This window comes from Streptopelia decaocto, assembly GCF_964273445.1.
Source record: "Streptopelia decaocto genome assembly, chromosome: Z".
Taxonomy (NCBI): Eukaryota; Metazoa; Chordata; class Aves; order Columbiformes; family Columbidae; genus Streptopelia; species Streptopelia decaocto.
In genome coordinates, this window is record NC_138657.1 from 38,844,982 (window position 1) to 38,857,594 (window position 12,613).

Sequence of the window (12,613 nt, forward strand, 5' to 3'; positions counted from 1 at the left end):
CTGATTTATTCAGCTGAGTGTACAGCATGGAACCATCCTATTTTTGGCATAAGGGATGTAGACTAAAGTTAAAGGTTTGCACAAGTGTTACATTATAAATCTCTCTCCTGTCCTGCCAGTTCTATCTACTTGTTTTCTGAACAGAGTGCACTTTCCCCTGAGATTTTTGATGCCCTTTTGGTTTTGAAAGATGAGAACTTTCAGACATACCAGCATGATTCGGGAACTGTTAGCTCTTCTGGGGTGTAGAACAATCCTCTTTAGTTGTTACTGGAAGTTGAGCAATGCACACTGGGTATTACAAAATAACAGAAAAAAATAAATGACGTGTGAAGCTGTTGTTACCTGTGCGTTGTTCCTGTCTAGGCCCAAGACAAACAGAAAGTTCTTTTGGTTGGAAGATTCTGGATTTTCCTTGTGTTTAACACCTTTATGAAGTGTGCACCTATATGACATGTACCTGTTTGTTGTTCAGCAAACCTAAATCCTATAACTAACCGTATTATGAAAAACTAGGCCATCGGGTGGTAATTTAGATGGATTTTATGCATTTCTTTAATAAGGCCATTATTTGTGGATTAGGAAACATTGACAAGCAAACCACCACCTAAAGTAAAATATGCCTGTGAAAGAAGACTCTAGGATCTCCTTGTTTGTTGCAGCCAGTGAGAAAATTTTTTTCACTGATACATTGTCTGCCCAAAAACACTGCAAAATGTTTCTCTCAGCAGTTAATAAAGAGATACTTCAGAGCTAAGGGAGAAGGTGATGCTGATCCAGAACAGAAAATGTGGCTGACAGTTATATCTAAGGAGTTTGGGACATAGGTCTTTTGCCCTTCACATACATTTGCAAGACTTGTGTCTGGTCACAAACCTTGTTTTGTCTCTGTGGCTCAGTTCCCAGAAGACCAAAGATTAGGCAATGTGTGTGCCCTTGCTTGGAAGAAATGGCTGCTGTAGAGGACAGGATCACTGCTGCTATGTGCGTGTTTGTGGGGAAGTGGAGAGGGACCTGCCTCCTCCAGGGCTTTTTGCCCCATGTACTCAGCAGGGAAACATGTTTTTCTTGGAATTGAGTTGTGCATGGGTCAGGACTGTGCAACCTGTAGAGAAGAATGCCTTCTTACCTCTGTCTGGAAATGTTATGAATGGTTAGTGTTGTCTAGGTGATAGCCAGTCTTGTGCGATGAATTTTACATGAAGACTTACATGCTTTCTCCACTTTTCCAGGTTGTTGTGTCTGGTTACCGAATGCGACTGCGAGATCTCTGCAATAGCTCAAAACTGTCTGAATTTCTCACAATCCAGAATCAGACAGTCGCTGTGGACTCTGAAGCCTTCATTTGCACTTTGCCAAAGGAAAAGCTCCATGCAGTGGAACAAGCCTTCCATGCTAACCTGAATCCTTTGAAGCCCCTCCAGGTGAGTCCACTGGTCCCACCGGTGAGAAGCTAGTGTTGACACAGTGACGTTTTCTTGGGCTTTCAGTCTAAGAACTTATCCCTGCATTTCCGGAGTGAACTGCTTGCTGGCAGGAAGAAAGACGGTCTTTATCAGTGGAGCACGAACAACATTGCTTTTTCCTGTCACTCTTCCTGTTGCAGTGTGGTACTTGCAGAGTATAAATGTGTGTGGTCTGCAGTGCAGTTTGTCAAGAGGAAAATATTTATGCTGAGTTGTAACAAACAGGCTCTTGGTTGCCCCTGTGGTTTGGTCAGATGTTGTGTCTTGGCTGGAATGATCCCAGAATACAATTTACTTCTTATCTTAGAGTCTGGGCCCTAAGGGTTATGAGAAACAGGGAGTGCAGTAGGGAAACGAGGTGTTGATTTTGCTCAGGAACTTAGAAGTGTGCATTTAATCCTATGAATATGAGCAGGCAGTATACCCAGGTGGCCAAGAAGGCCAACAACATCCTGGCTTGTATCAGAAATAGTATGGCCAGCAGGACAAAGGAAGTGGTCATCCCTCTGTACTCTGCACTGGTGAGGCAGCACCTCAAATCCTGTGTTAGTTTTGGGCCCCTTGCTAGAAGAAAGACATGGAGCTGCTGGAGCAAGTTCAGAGAAGGACCACAAATCTGGTGAGGGGTCTGGAGCAGAAGTCTGATGAGGAGCAGGTGAAGGAGCTGGGGCTATTTAGCCTGGAGAAAAGGAGGCTGAGGAGAGACTTCACTGCTCTCTGCAACTACCTGAAAGGAGGTTGTAGCATGGAGGGTGTTGGTCTCTTCTCCTGAGTAGCAAGCGATAGGACTAGAGGAAATGGACTCAAGTTGCACCAGGGGAGGTTTAGATTGGATGTTAGGAAAAAATTCTTCACGGAAGGGATTGTCAGGCATTGGAACAGGCTGCCCAGGGAAGTGGTTGAGTCACTGTCCCTGAAGGTAATGAATAACATATGTAGATGTGGCACTTCAGGACATGGTATAGTGGTGGATTTGGCAATGTTAGGTTAATGATTGGATTAAATGATCTTATGGGTCTTTCTGAACCTAAACAATTCTATGATTCTATGTTAGATAAACCTGTGCTGAGTGTTAAAACCATCACCCTCTGCCTTTACCATGGGGCCGCTGAGTGCTGAAGTTTCCAGCCAGTGGCAGGCCACAACCTTAGAGCAAAGATCGGTCAAATTTTAAAGCCCTGTTTCAAAGAATGACCAACTGAATTGGTTTTGGAGCAAGAATTCATTGAACTTTAGGAAAATACAGTATTTAGGAAGTGATTGGAAACTAGAGCAAACTTAGCTGTTTGCCTAGGAAACCCCAGTGATGCTTTTTTACTGGTCCCCAATATCTGGTAAAATACGAAAATTTGAGGAAGTTAGTGCTGGGAATAACAGTACAGAGAAGAGACCACAGAACCTACTCTGTTACCCACTGAAACAAACACTCTATTGTCTGCTGTGGAAGAAATAAACACTTTAACTGTGTGAGTTTCTAGAATTGATGAGCCTTTCAGGACAGAAAGTCATGTACCGCTTGCTTGGCTTTGTCCCCAGTCAAAGAAGGTCATTATCAAGCACTGGAATCATATTACTTTTCTGTGCAGTACATAGTGGTCAGTTACTTCCCTCCATGGTTCATCTTCTGTTTTCCATGTGTCCTCCATCTGCTTTTTTTTTTCTTTCGTGCTGGAAGAGCTAGATAACTCTAAGTGTGAAGAGTTGAGGTAACAGCACTAAAATTGTCCTTGTAACAAAGATGACCTCTTTGAAAAGGAATGGCTATAAGAAGTTTCTTGTGTTCAGTTAGATTTCTATGCATGCATTTACTTTAAATCATTCAGAGATGCTAGAATTTTGAGGACTCAAGGGGATGAAAATAGCCAGAGCACAGCTCAGTATTGGTTTTTCTCAGCCCTTTGGAGACTCAGTCTTGCTTTTTTCATTTATGGGAGTCCCTGCAACTTCCACTCAATACCTACTTCTGTCAGCTGTGTTGTTACATCTATATTGTTGATGAAAGAAAGCAGTCCTAAGTTACTCTGTCCTGCTTGGCACCACCAAAGTAGGTTCGGACATAATGTGTAATTTTGGGGGACTTCTGAGAAGCTGGCTCCTAGTCTTAGCTTCAAAAGAAAAAAAATTGCAAGTCCAGAAGCCAGCAGTTCTAAACCTGCTCTGTATTGTACACTGTCTTGTAAAGGTCTACAGTTTTCCTCAAAAAAATGACACTGGCTACCCTGTAGTAAAGCTGGTATAATGTGCCAGTGAGCGAAATAAAAACCGACTGGTTTCAATGCAGCCAGGCAAAATAAATAAATTAACTCTAGGATCAAGACCAACACATTTGAAACTTAGTGTCTTTAAAGGCTAAAGAAGGGCCTTGACCTGCAGTAACATCTTGGAACAAAGAGGGAACTTTCTGTTCATGAACAAAGAAGGCTTTTGACATAGCTTATCATTAAAGGCACTGTGGGTCAAATCTTGAACATGCGCACTAAAGACAGCATGCACTGTATCTATTGCAGAACCTATAAACCAATGCCAAAAGTTTGCTCGGAGACTTATTTTTAATTTTTTTTGCTTAATTCCCATAAGGTACTTTACAACAGGCATTTCAGTAAGTAAAAGTAAGGACCAAATGAAATGCAGGTACAGCAGCAATTCAGAGGCTGGTTTTTGACTCACGTAACAGGAACTGGACTCCACTGGCTGCAGCATTCTGTGCTTTTTGGAGAGACGGGTCAATACAATTATGGTGAAAAGTACTTGCAACTGTGTGCAAAGACTGTGTAAATTCAACACCAAGGGCTTGAAAAGTAAAATGAGAGGTTTTGCTACTCCATTGTCTGGGGAGTACAGTGACTATAGTTTTTTTGAACTGTTTTAATCCAGAAGACTCAGGCCAGCATCCACCTGGTTGTTCCTGCCCCTGTGCATTCCTGCTTGTTGTTCCCTCTGCAAGACGATGCAGTAAATTACATCACAGAATTGATCCGGATTAAAAGTGACTGGCCTGATTGTGTGCTTACACAAACAGTTGTGCTGAAACATGAAGGAGAGGGTGCAAGATTGAGAACCCAGTTATCAGGGTGTGTATGTGTGTGGGCTGAGACCCTGACATCAACATCTGCTTCTGCTGGCTTAAAGCATGTATGCATTTGCAGCATGAGGGAAACTATAAATGTTCTAGGTGGCTCACAACAAAACAGTAATTATTAGAAAAATATGGACAGAGCACAGTTTTAAAAAGGAAATTAAATTGTGTGCATGGTGAAATGCATAAGCTCTAAATGTCACAGCACTGTTAAGGAGTTTAAAAAAAAAAAAAAAAGAAGAAAGGCGAAGAATAAATGCTTTTCTTTACATACCTGCTCATCAGTTCTGTCCAGAATAGCATTACCCAAAGTGCAGTAGTCCAGTTAAGACAAAGAAGGATTTCTAATTAAAATTTTCTACTGGGATTTCTAGCTCTGACACTTAGCCTTTGTATGACTTCAATTTAGCATACTCTGTAGGATGAGAAGACAGAGCCAAGCACACAGAGGTATGGTAGGGAGGTTAAACTGTGTTGTCTTATTCTTTCTAATGTAAGAACCTATTAGGGGCAGGCTATTCAGATCAGCAGAATATCTGGGAATGATCACAGGGTGCCAAGGCAGAGGGTCAGTTTTCCTTCTTGACTCTACTCACTCCACTAGAAGCAAAAAATGTTTCAGAAAGTGAAATTCTCTTTTGCAGGACCCACATCTTCATCTGTAGTCTGAAGCCTTTTGGCCAACAATAGGTACTATGGGGCATAGTATATATTGTACAAGCCCTTTATGGATGCATCCTTTCTTCTTGAGCTTTGCCTTGCACTGGGTGTAGTCACTGAGGTTGCAAGGCAGGAGAAGCTGGTTTTAGAACAACAGCAAAACAGTGCCTCTAACTGCATGCACATATTTCTGTTTTGGCTTTCTGCCAGTGGTAGGCCAGCAGTTGTCTCATGGAAGAACTAGACAGTTTGGGAAAAGTTACAGGTACCCCTGGTTAGCAAAAGCAATGCCAATAAGTCAAGTCAGAGGTTTCCCACTGGACTGGTGGTGTGATGAGTGGGGACTGTCTTATATCATAAAAATACCTGTCTGTGGGACAGCTCCCCAGGTTTGAAAATTATTTGGAGGGAAGGTTAAATGACAAAGACAATTAAAATTGGTCCAGTGGAATTTAATCTCAGCAGCACTGCCTAGAAAGGGCTTTGCCACACCCACTTCCAGTGGTGTGGATCTGTAATAAGCCATAAAGATGTTATGATGTGGGTATTACAGTGGTCCTTAAAGGACTGTGGGTGAGCACATGAAAATCTGACTGGTTTTTCTCCCTTTGTAATACGGGTGGTATTTTGTCATATGATTAGCATGAACTAAGCATTGAATAATAAATGCATTCCAGTTGAAAAATGGCTTTAGAAAAGGTCTCTTAATGTAAATACATGCTGCAACTGAACTTACGACTTTCCTTGCTCTTTTTAGAGTGTTTTCAGTCAAGCAAAATTATACCATGCTTTTAAGCAGCTGTGCTTTGGGACCTCCGGGAAACGAAAGCAGAAGCTTAAAGCCCGTGATTTTTCTGCAAAGTTCAGTGTAAAGTTTCTGCTAAGATCAGTATAAAGTTGCAATAACTAGTTCAAAGCAAACATGGCAGAATGGTCACATTAAGCAGAAACACCTGCATGGTGCCAACAGTGGCTGAATTTTGTTCTGAACTCTCAACACTTCAAAACACATGCATTCTTCTGCACTTTAAAGAAACAGAGTTGTCCATCTCTTCTAGCAGGGCCTGACAGGTGGACTTATTCAAGGATTCAAGTGACTACACAGTCAACTTCAGCCATCTCAAGTATTTGTCTCTATCTTGAGTCTTGTAGCATGGACATATAAGCACACAGCGTCCACTCAGTGCAGTCTGTACCTCAAAAGTATTATGATGCTGGCTGCTCCAAAAGACAAGTCCAGATGAAGGCACAACTTGACAGCCCCTAACACACTAATTGTACAGGGCAGCTCTGTTCAAAACCTGCTAGAACTCTGTCTTTCCACAGTATGCCTAGGAAGGACAGGACATGTTTTGTAGCATTTCACTGGAAAATCTGTCATTGCACCCCACTAACAAGGTGTAGTGCAGACAGTGACAAAAGACACTTTGGCAGTGGGACCAATCTTACTGGAGCTGCCCTGAATCTAGAGGACTCTTACGAATGTAGTGAACAACTTAATGAGCCACTGCAAAGAGTTATTTTCCAGGGAAATTCATGACATGCCCATCTGTACAAAGAAGACTGGCCACTTTTTTGGTGTTGTTGTTTTGTTTTGTTTTTTTTTTTGTCGTCGTTGTCTCTGGAGATATGACTTGAGAAGCTCCCTGACTGGGCCTGAGGGTGTAAAGAGTGGTGGTAAAAAAAGCAAAACTCTCTCCATATCAGTGGCATTATTACAAGTTCTTGTGAGAAATGGAGTGCTGTGAATTTGATAGGGAGGAATGGTCAGGGTGGTGGGCTGTGAAAGGATAGGTGGGGTTCTCCTCACATTTCAGGGTAAGGTTTGCAAGCTTCTTGAATCACTTAAGACTGTCATACTGGGTCAGACCAAAGTTCTGTTCAGCTCAGTGTCCCGAGTGCTAGGACAAACACATGGTAACATTTCCTCAGTGTAGTGTTCTGTTCTTTGGTACCTTGCAACTCAGCCTTTCTCAGCTGCTGCTGGGATCTTGGAGTTTAATAGCACTTGCTAAGCCTTTTTTCTTTAATGAATTATTTTAAGCCTTTCTCAAACCCACGTGAACTTCCAGTACCTTCAGCACTGCTTAGTATCTACTGAATTTGTCTTTTTTGACAAAGTTGTGTGTGCAGTAGCTCTTTTGGTTTGTTTTAAGCTGATCTTTTCCCTGGAAGCCCTCTATTCCTGTATGGTGGGGTGCAGTATGCAGTCATCCTGTGTTCCCATTCTCCTTCCTTCTTTTCATTCTACAGACCTCTGTCATAGCCTCTGTTTGTCATTATAGGTCACATTGGCAGAACTATAGTCTATTGTTATTCCTTCAGAAGCCATTCTTGTCTTGAATCATACTTCTAGCCTTTTTCTGTACTTGTGTTCCTTCAGAGGTGAAAGACCCACACAGTACTTGAGAATGGGGGTTACACTGTGAATTTATGTTGGTGTTGGTCTGTCTTATCACTGTAATAAGATCCCTTTTGAGTAGCAGTTGGTAGCTCAGAGCCACCAAAGGGTATCTTAAGGTAGAACTATCTTTTCCCTACGTCCTTTGCACTGAATTTTGGCTGGCCCTTCATAAGTGTGTCAGCATGCAGACCTTTGACTAATCATTTGTAATTGGCTTTTGACTCTTCACTGTTCTGAATGAATTAGCATCATCAGAAGACTGTTCCTCACTCACCCTGTCGATGAATCACTTCTGAATACAGTGAACAATGCAAATCTGTTTAGACCTCGAAGTATATGGAGCTGAACAAGCACATGTACTGTTATGCATGAACCAAGGACTTTCTACCCCATCTTGTTGCTAAAGTTGTAGTGCAGATGTGTACCTTTGATATGTTGACTGCATTTCTTTAAATATGTCTTGAAGGTCTTTGTGGGGAGATTGAATTGCATTATTTTTAGCCCTAATGAAATGTTTTGATTTATCTGAACCTTAAGGACTGTGTCTGTTAGAAATCCATAGAGGTTAGAGAGATTCACCCTGAATTTGCAACTGGTTTTGGGGCAGGCACTGCTTGTGTGCTCAGAAAAACATAGTCTTAAATGCCTCAGCAGATCAGTTGAGCAGTGCCCATTTACACCAGCTGGCACTGACCAGGTCTTATCACCCTCTAGCAAATCAACTAGACCAAGTGAAAGCCTCCAGACTTTGCTTCTAGAAATTACCCTGGGAATGATGTGAAAACAAAAAGCCTCAGCCCAGAAAATATGTTCCAAAATCAAGGGCCTTGGCTGTTCCCCTGTGTGTCACAATGCTGTAACTTTAGCATGCTTTCAAATGCTGCAACATGTAGCTGATAATGTGAAATCTTAGGAAATTATTTTAATCTTCATTCTCTTGAAAGAGGGGTTGTGTCCAAATGTTTCCCGTGCAAGATAATCCAGGTATATCAACAGAAGGGAAAAAGAATGCCACAAACCAAAATCCAGGCCCACCAGTTACCTGTAGACCAACCGGAAACAAAGAATTGTCTTCAGTGTGACTCTGTGCTAGAGCAAAGAGTTTCCTGAAAGCTGTGCCTTCCAGTTCTGGAAACCTGTCAGTCTTTCTGTTGTGGTGATAGTGAGTGTCAGCTGTTTCATGGAAGCTGGTTGTTTTAAAATACGCACTAGATTTAGATAAAAAAAAGCATCATGGGATGTACACTACAGCAGGAGTTCTCTGTATCTCAGCTGGTATCTGTGGAGTCCCACTGAAAGCTTGGGTCTACCAACTGGTGTTTTCCTCCCTTGTAGACTTTACATCCCCTTCTTGGCACTGGCTTGCAGGATTTCAGGTCTGTCCACATGCTGTCCTGTAGGCTGAGCTTGTTTTGTGACCTGGAATGCAAGCCATCCTTTGTACTGTAAGTGTATGTGCATGTATTTAGCATTTCATTGGGATGGTTCTTGTTATGGCATTTGTATAACTAACCTGTGAGGAAGGAAAGGGATGTCCCTGTTGCATTGTAGGGCACTGACCCCCAGGATATTTTAAGGTTGCACAGAAAGCTAGCTCTGTCTTCCCCATCAAGCACTTTACTGTGTAAACAGTCCTCACTCTGCTTTTTTAACAAGAATATTTACAAGAGTTATATTTCTTTGTTTGTGCCTTGCAGTGACTTGAAGTTTCCTTTTCTCTCTTCTTGCAGAGACAACTTTCTTTCAATTCCTCCTTGTGGGATCTGTCAGAAACCGTGGAAGTTTTGAGAGAGAGCCTTGGGAAGCTTGTTAAAGAGGTAAGGAGCACCTTTGGGTCAGGAGAACACATCGCTGTGGTTGCTGTCTTAGCCTGCAATTGAGTACAAGAAGTGTGAGTCTCTGTGGTGCAATTCAAAGTCAAATACCTGGCTTGTTTTCAAATTTCCCCCCATCCTACAGCTGTTCCCCCTGTGTCAGTAGAGGCAGCACACACTTTGCAACCCCATGACACTTGCTGTTACAAACACTGTAGGAGTTTGTCAGATGTGTGGCTGAAGTTTGAGTCCTCATGGGAGGAGCAGGACTTAAGATGTTTTCTGTGTGTTTTACCCTCTCAGAAGTAGCACAACTGCTGGGCTTGTGATACATCTGCTGCCTAGCAGTGCCTTGCAAACAATGTGAAGATTTGCCTCCTAGTCTTTTCACTCAGTTGCCAACCATGTCAGGATTGCTACTTGGTTGTATCTGCGGGTCTCTGGGTGCAGTGAGGGTATGGCATGTGGAAGAGGTGCTGTGGCTGTTCTATTCTAAGTTAGTTGCTATAGGCTACCATTGCCTCTTTGTCTAACTAGCTTTTTGGGGCAGAGCTAGTTTTGTGGTCCTTGTGGGGCACTTAGTGCAATGGCATCAGAGCAATGGATAGGAAAGGCTCTGGCAAAACATCAACGGTGATTTACAGAGGCAAAGTGACATAGAGACAGCAAGTATTTGTTTTTGCAGGTGAAATGATAGATTAAGAAAAAAATCTCTGTGTGAGTCAAAAGTTCAAAACTGTTTTGTTTTGGGTGTGTTTTTTTGAGCCAGAAACTTATCTCACTTGCTTTTTGGCTGGCTTTGACTTTAAAGTGCTGGTACTAGGCAAAAATGTTCTCTCCCTGAAGCAGAAATTGCAGCCGTCTAAACTAAACAATGCTGCTGCCTCCTCTCGCCTTTGCTGGTCTACTGTCTTTGCATCGGAGTGGGAGCTCAGTGCTGTGAACGGCAGTAACCTCTGCAGGCAGCAGCAGCCTGGGTCACTCCAGGTTAGCGTGTGCTCCACTCCCACGAGGGGCGGCTGCTGGGAGCTTGCACCATGCTAGCCAACAATTCCTGGCACACATCCCTCCCCGAGTCCCACAGCCTGCTGCCAGGTCCCATTTACAGTGAAATTAAGGTGATTCCAGGATCAGCTTCAGTTAAGACCGTGGCAGAGCTCTTGCTTCTAGCAGGGACGCTGCCATTCGGAGTTTGATTACAGCTGTTTCCTGTTACGTCACTTAAGCTTGCCTTTTTTTTTGTGTCTGGGATAAAAATAATTGAAACCATGTGATACTCAGTTTGCTGATGTGGCTGAAAATGTCCCAGGGTAATGTGCCTTTTGCTTGGCAGCTGTTTTGGGTAGGACTACCTTTCATTCTGCCCTATTGCTGTGCAAACAAAGGCAGCTTTTTCCTCTGCATACAGCATGAGCTGCTCCAGATGGCTTGACCGAAAGTTACTTCTTATTGTCTGGCAGGCTGATTTCTGTGTGAAAAGGAGGTACTTGCTCCCTTGTTTTGAAGGGCAGCAGCTTGAGGGGGTAGAGAGAACTATTGTTTGTGCCATGTCTAGGAGCCTTTCTAGTAAGGAATTTTAATTAGAGAATGGCCTGAACAAAATATTTGTCTCGGAGTATGGGGATTGATTTGATCTGTGTCCCTGGGCTCTTTAAATCAACCTGGGATGGCAGATTACTAACACCAAGAGCAAGGGCAACTGTTAAGAAACACTTAGAGAGCCAAGTCTGATGTCTGGGAGAAGAAATAGCTCAGTAACCCTTCACACATGAAATACTTGCTTCTGGTATTGTGAACAGAGCAGCTCTGTATGTCAATGTAAGTTGCTGTTGCCAAAGAGGAAACAAAGCTAACTCAAACTGTTTTAAAACCATGTGTTTAAAAAAAAAAAAAAAGTATTTGCTAATGCAGTCTCTCTGCAGGATAGTTAACAACTCATACATTCATGGGAATTCACTGCACTTCCTATTTGTGTACCTCTGCTAGTGTTAGGGAGTTTATAATAATTTAGCTAAAGCAGTTGACTTTTTGCTGAGGAAAAAAAAATCTGTTATTTTACCTAAGGTACCAGAAACTCTCCAAGAGGTCCCTTTGAATTGGACACTCAAACTGTTGCAGCAAAAATGCAGCTGTGGCCTTTTAGGTGAAGAATTGTAAAATCCAAAAATCCACATCAGCATATGTAACCAACAAAAGCTGTTGTGTGGCATTTTTTTTCATTCATGTCCCATGATGCCAGTGTCTGGTCAGTCACCCTGGACCTCTGGAGACAGATGGAATGGCACCAGGGTGCAGACAAAGACAGTAGTGAGGAAATGAAAGTGCACTTGAAGCCGTCACTCTGGACACATGTACTGAATCTCCAGGCTTTAGTTGTTCTCACAGCTGTCTTCCATCATATCAGTGTGTCATGTGTTTTCAGGCAGCTAAAAATAGAGGCTCCTTGTGTATGTGACACATAGGAGCTGTTGTCTAACATCAAGAATTTTTGTCCAGATGTTGGCACATCTAAAGCATACACAGTGCTACCAATGAACACAAAGGGTCAGGTTTGCCTCCCAGTGTGAGGCCATAGACTCTGGGTGTGCTTTTCTTGATTGAATTTGGATTGAGTTGTTCCAGCACACCAGCACTTTGTGTGTTTTTGCTGGCTGACTTTGCCAGCTGTCCTAGACTAGACTTTGATGATCTGAGTTGTATTTAAACAAAGGTGACAAAACCAATACACAGTGGGCCAGACTGGCAGATGGTCTTTGACTGGCTGTTATTGTCTCTGAAAACAGGGCAGTTAGGCCACAGCATCTAAAGTTGCCTCTGAGATGCAACTGACGAGCAATTACAAATAGGTGTCTAAGCAGCTCTGCTTGCCCTTATTAGTACCTGTTGCTGTTCTGGGCATCACAACAAGAACATCCAAGTTAATGTCACATGGTGTTTCAGTAGCAGTTAATCAATGAGATCAAATGCTAGGAAAGATTTTTAAAAGGGATGGAGAACCATCTATAAGATAGATGTTACTATGACACAATATAAAACAGTGGATTGTCTCCCTTTTCAATATGGAATACAGATTTAGGCCTTTCCTCTCTGGAAGAGGGTAGCAGAACTGGAAAAAGTTTAGAGAAGGGCAGTTAGGATATTTAGAAGTGGAATGACTTTCACACAAGGAATATTGGGGTAGGATGGGACTTGT

At 42.6% G+C, this 12,613-nt stretch overlaps 1 protein-coding gene across 5 annotated transcripts in view; it reads left to right on the forward strand.

Annotated features, from left to right (window-relative positions):
- Nucleotides 1-12,613, forward strand: part of ABCA1 (ATP binding cassette subfamily A member 1) — a 98,006-nt gene that overhangs the window by 47,729 nt on the left and 37,664 nt on the right. For all 5 annotated transcript variants that reach the window (XM_082075329.1, XM_082075328.1, XM_082075332.1 and 2 more), the window contains 2 exons: nucleotides 1,233-1,424; nucleotides 9,337-9,423. In XM_082075329.1, the coding sequence (XP_081931455.1) occupies nucleotides 1,233-1,424; nucleotides 9,337-9,423 (279 nt within the window). The remainder of the gene's footprint in view (nucleotides 1-1,232; nucleotides 1,425-9,336; nucleotides 9,424-12,613) is intronic.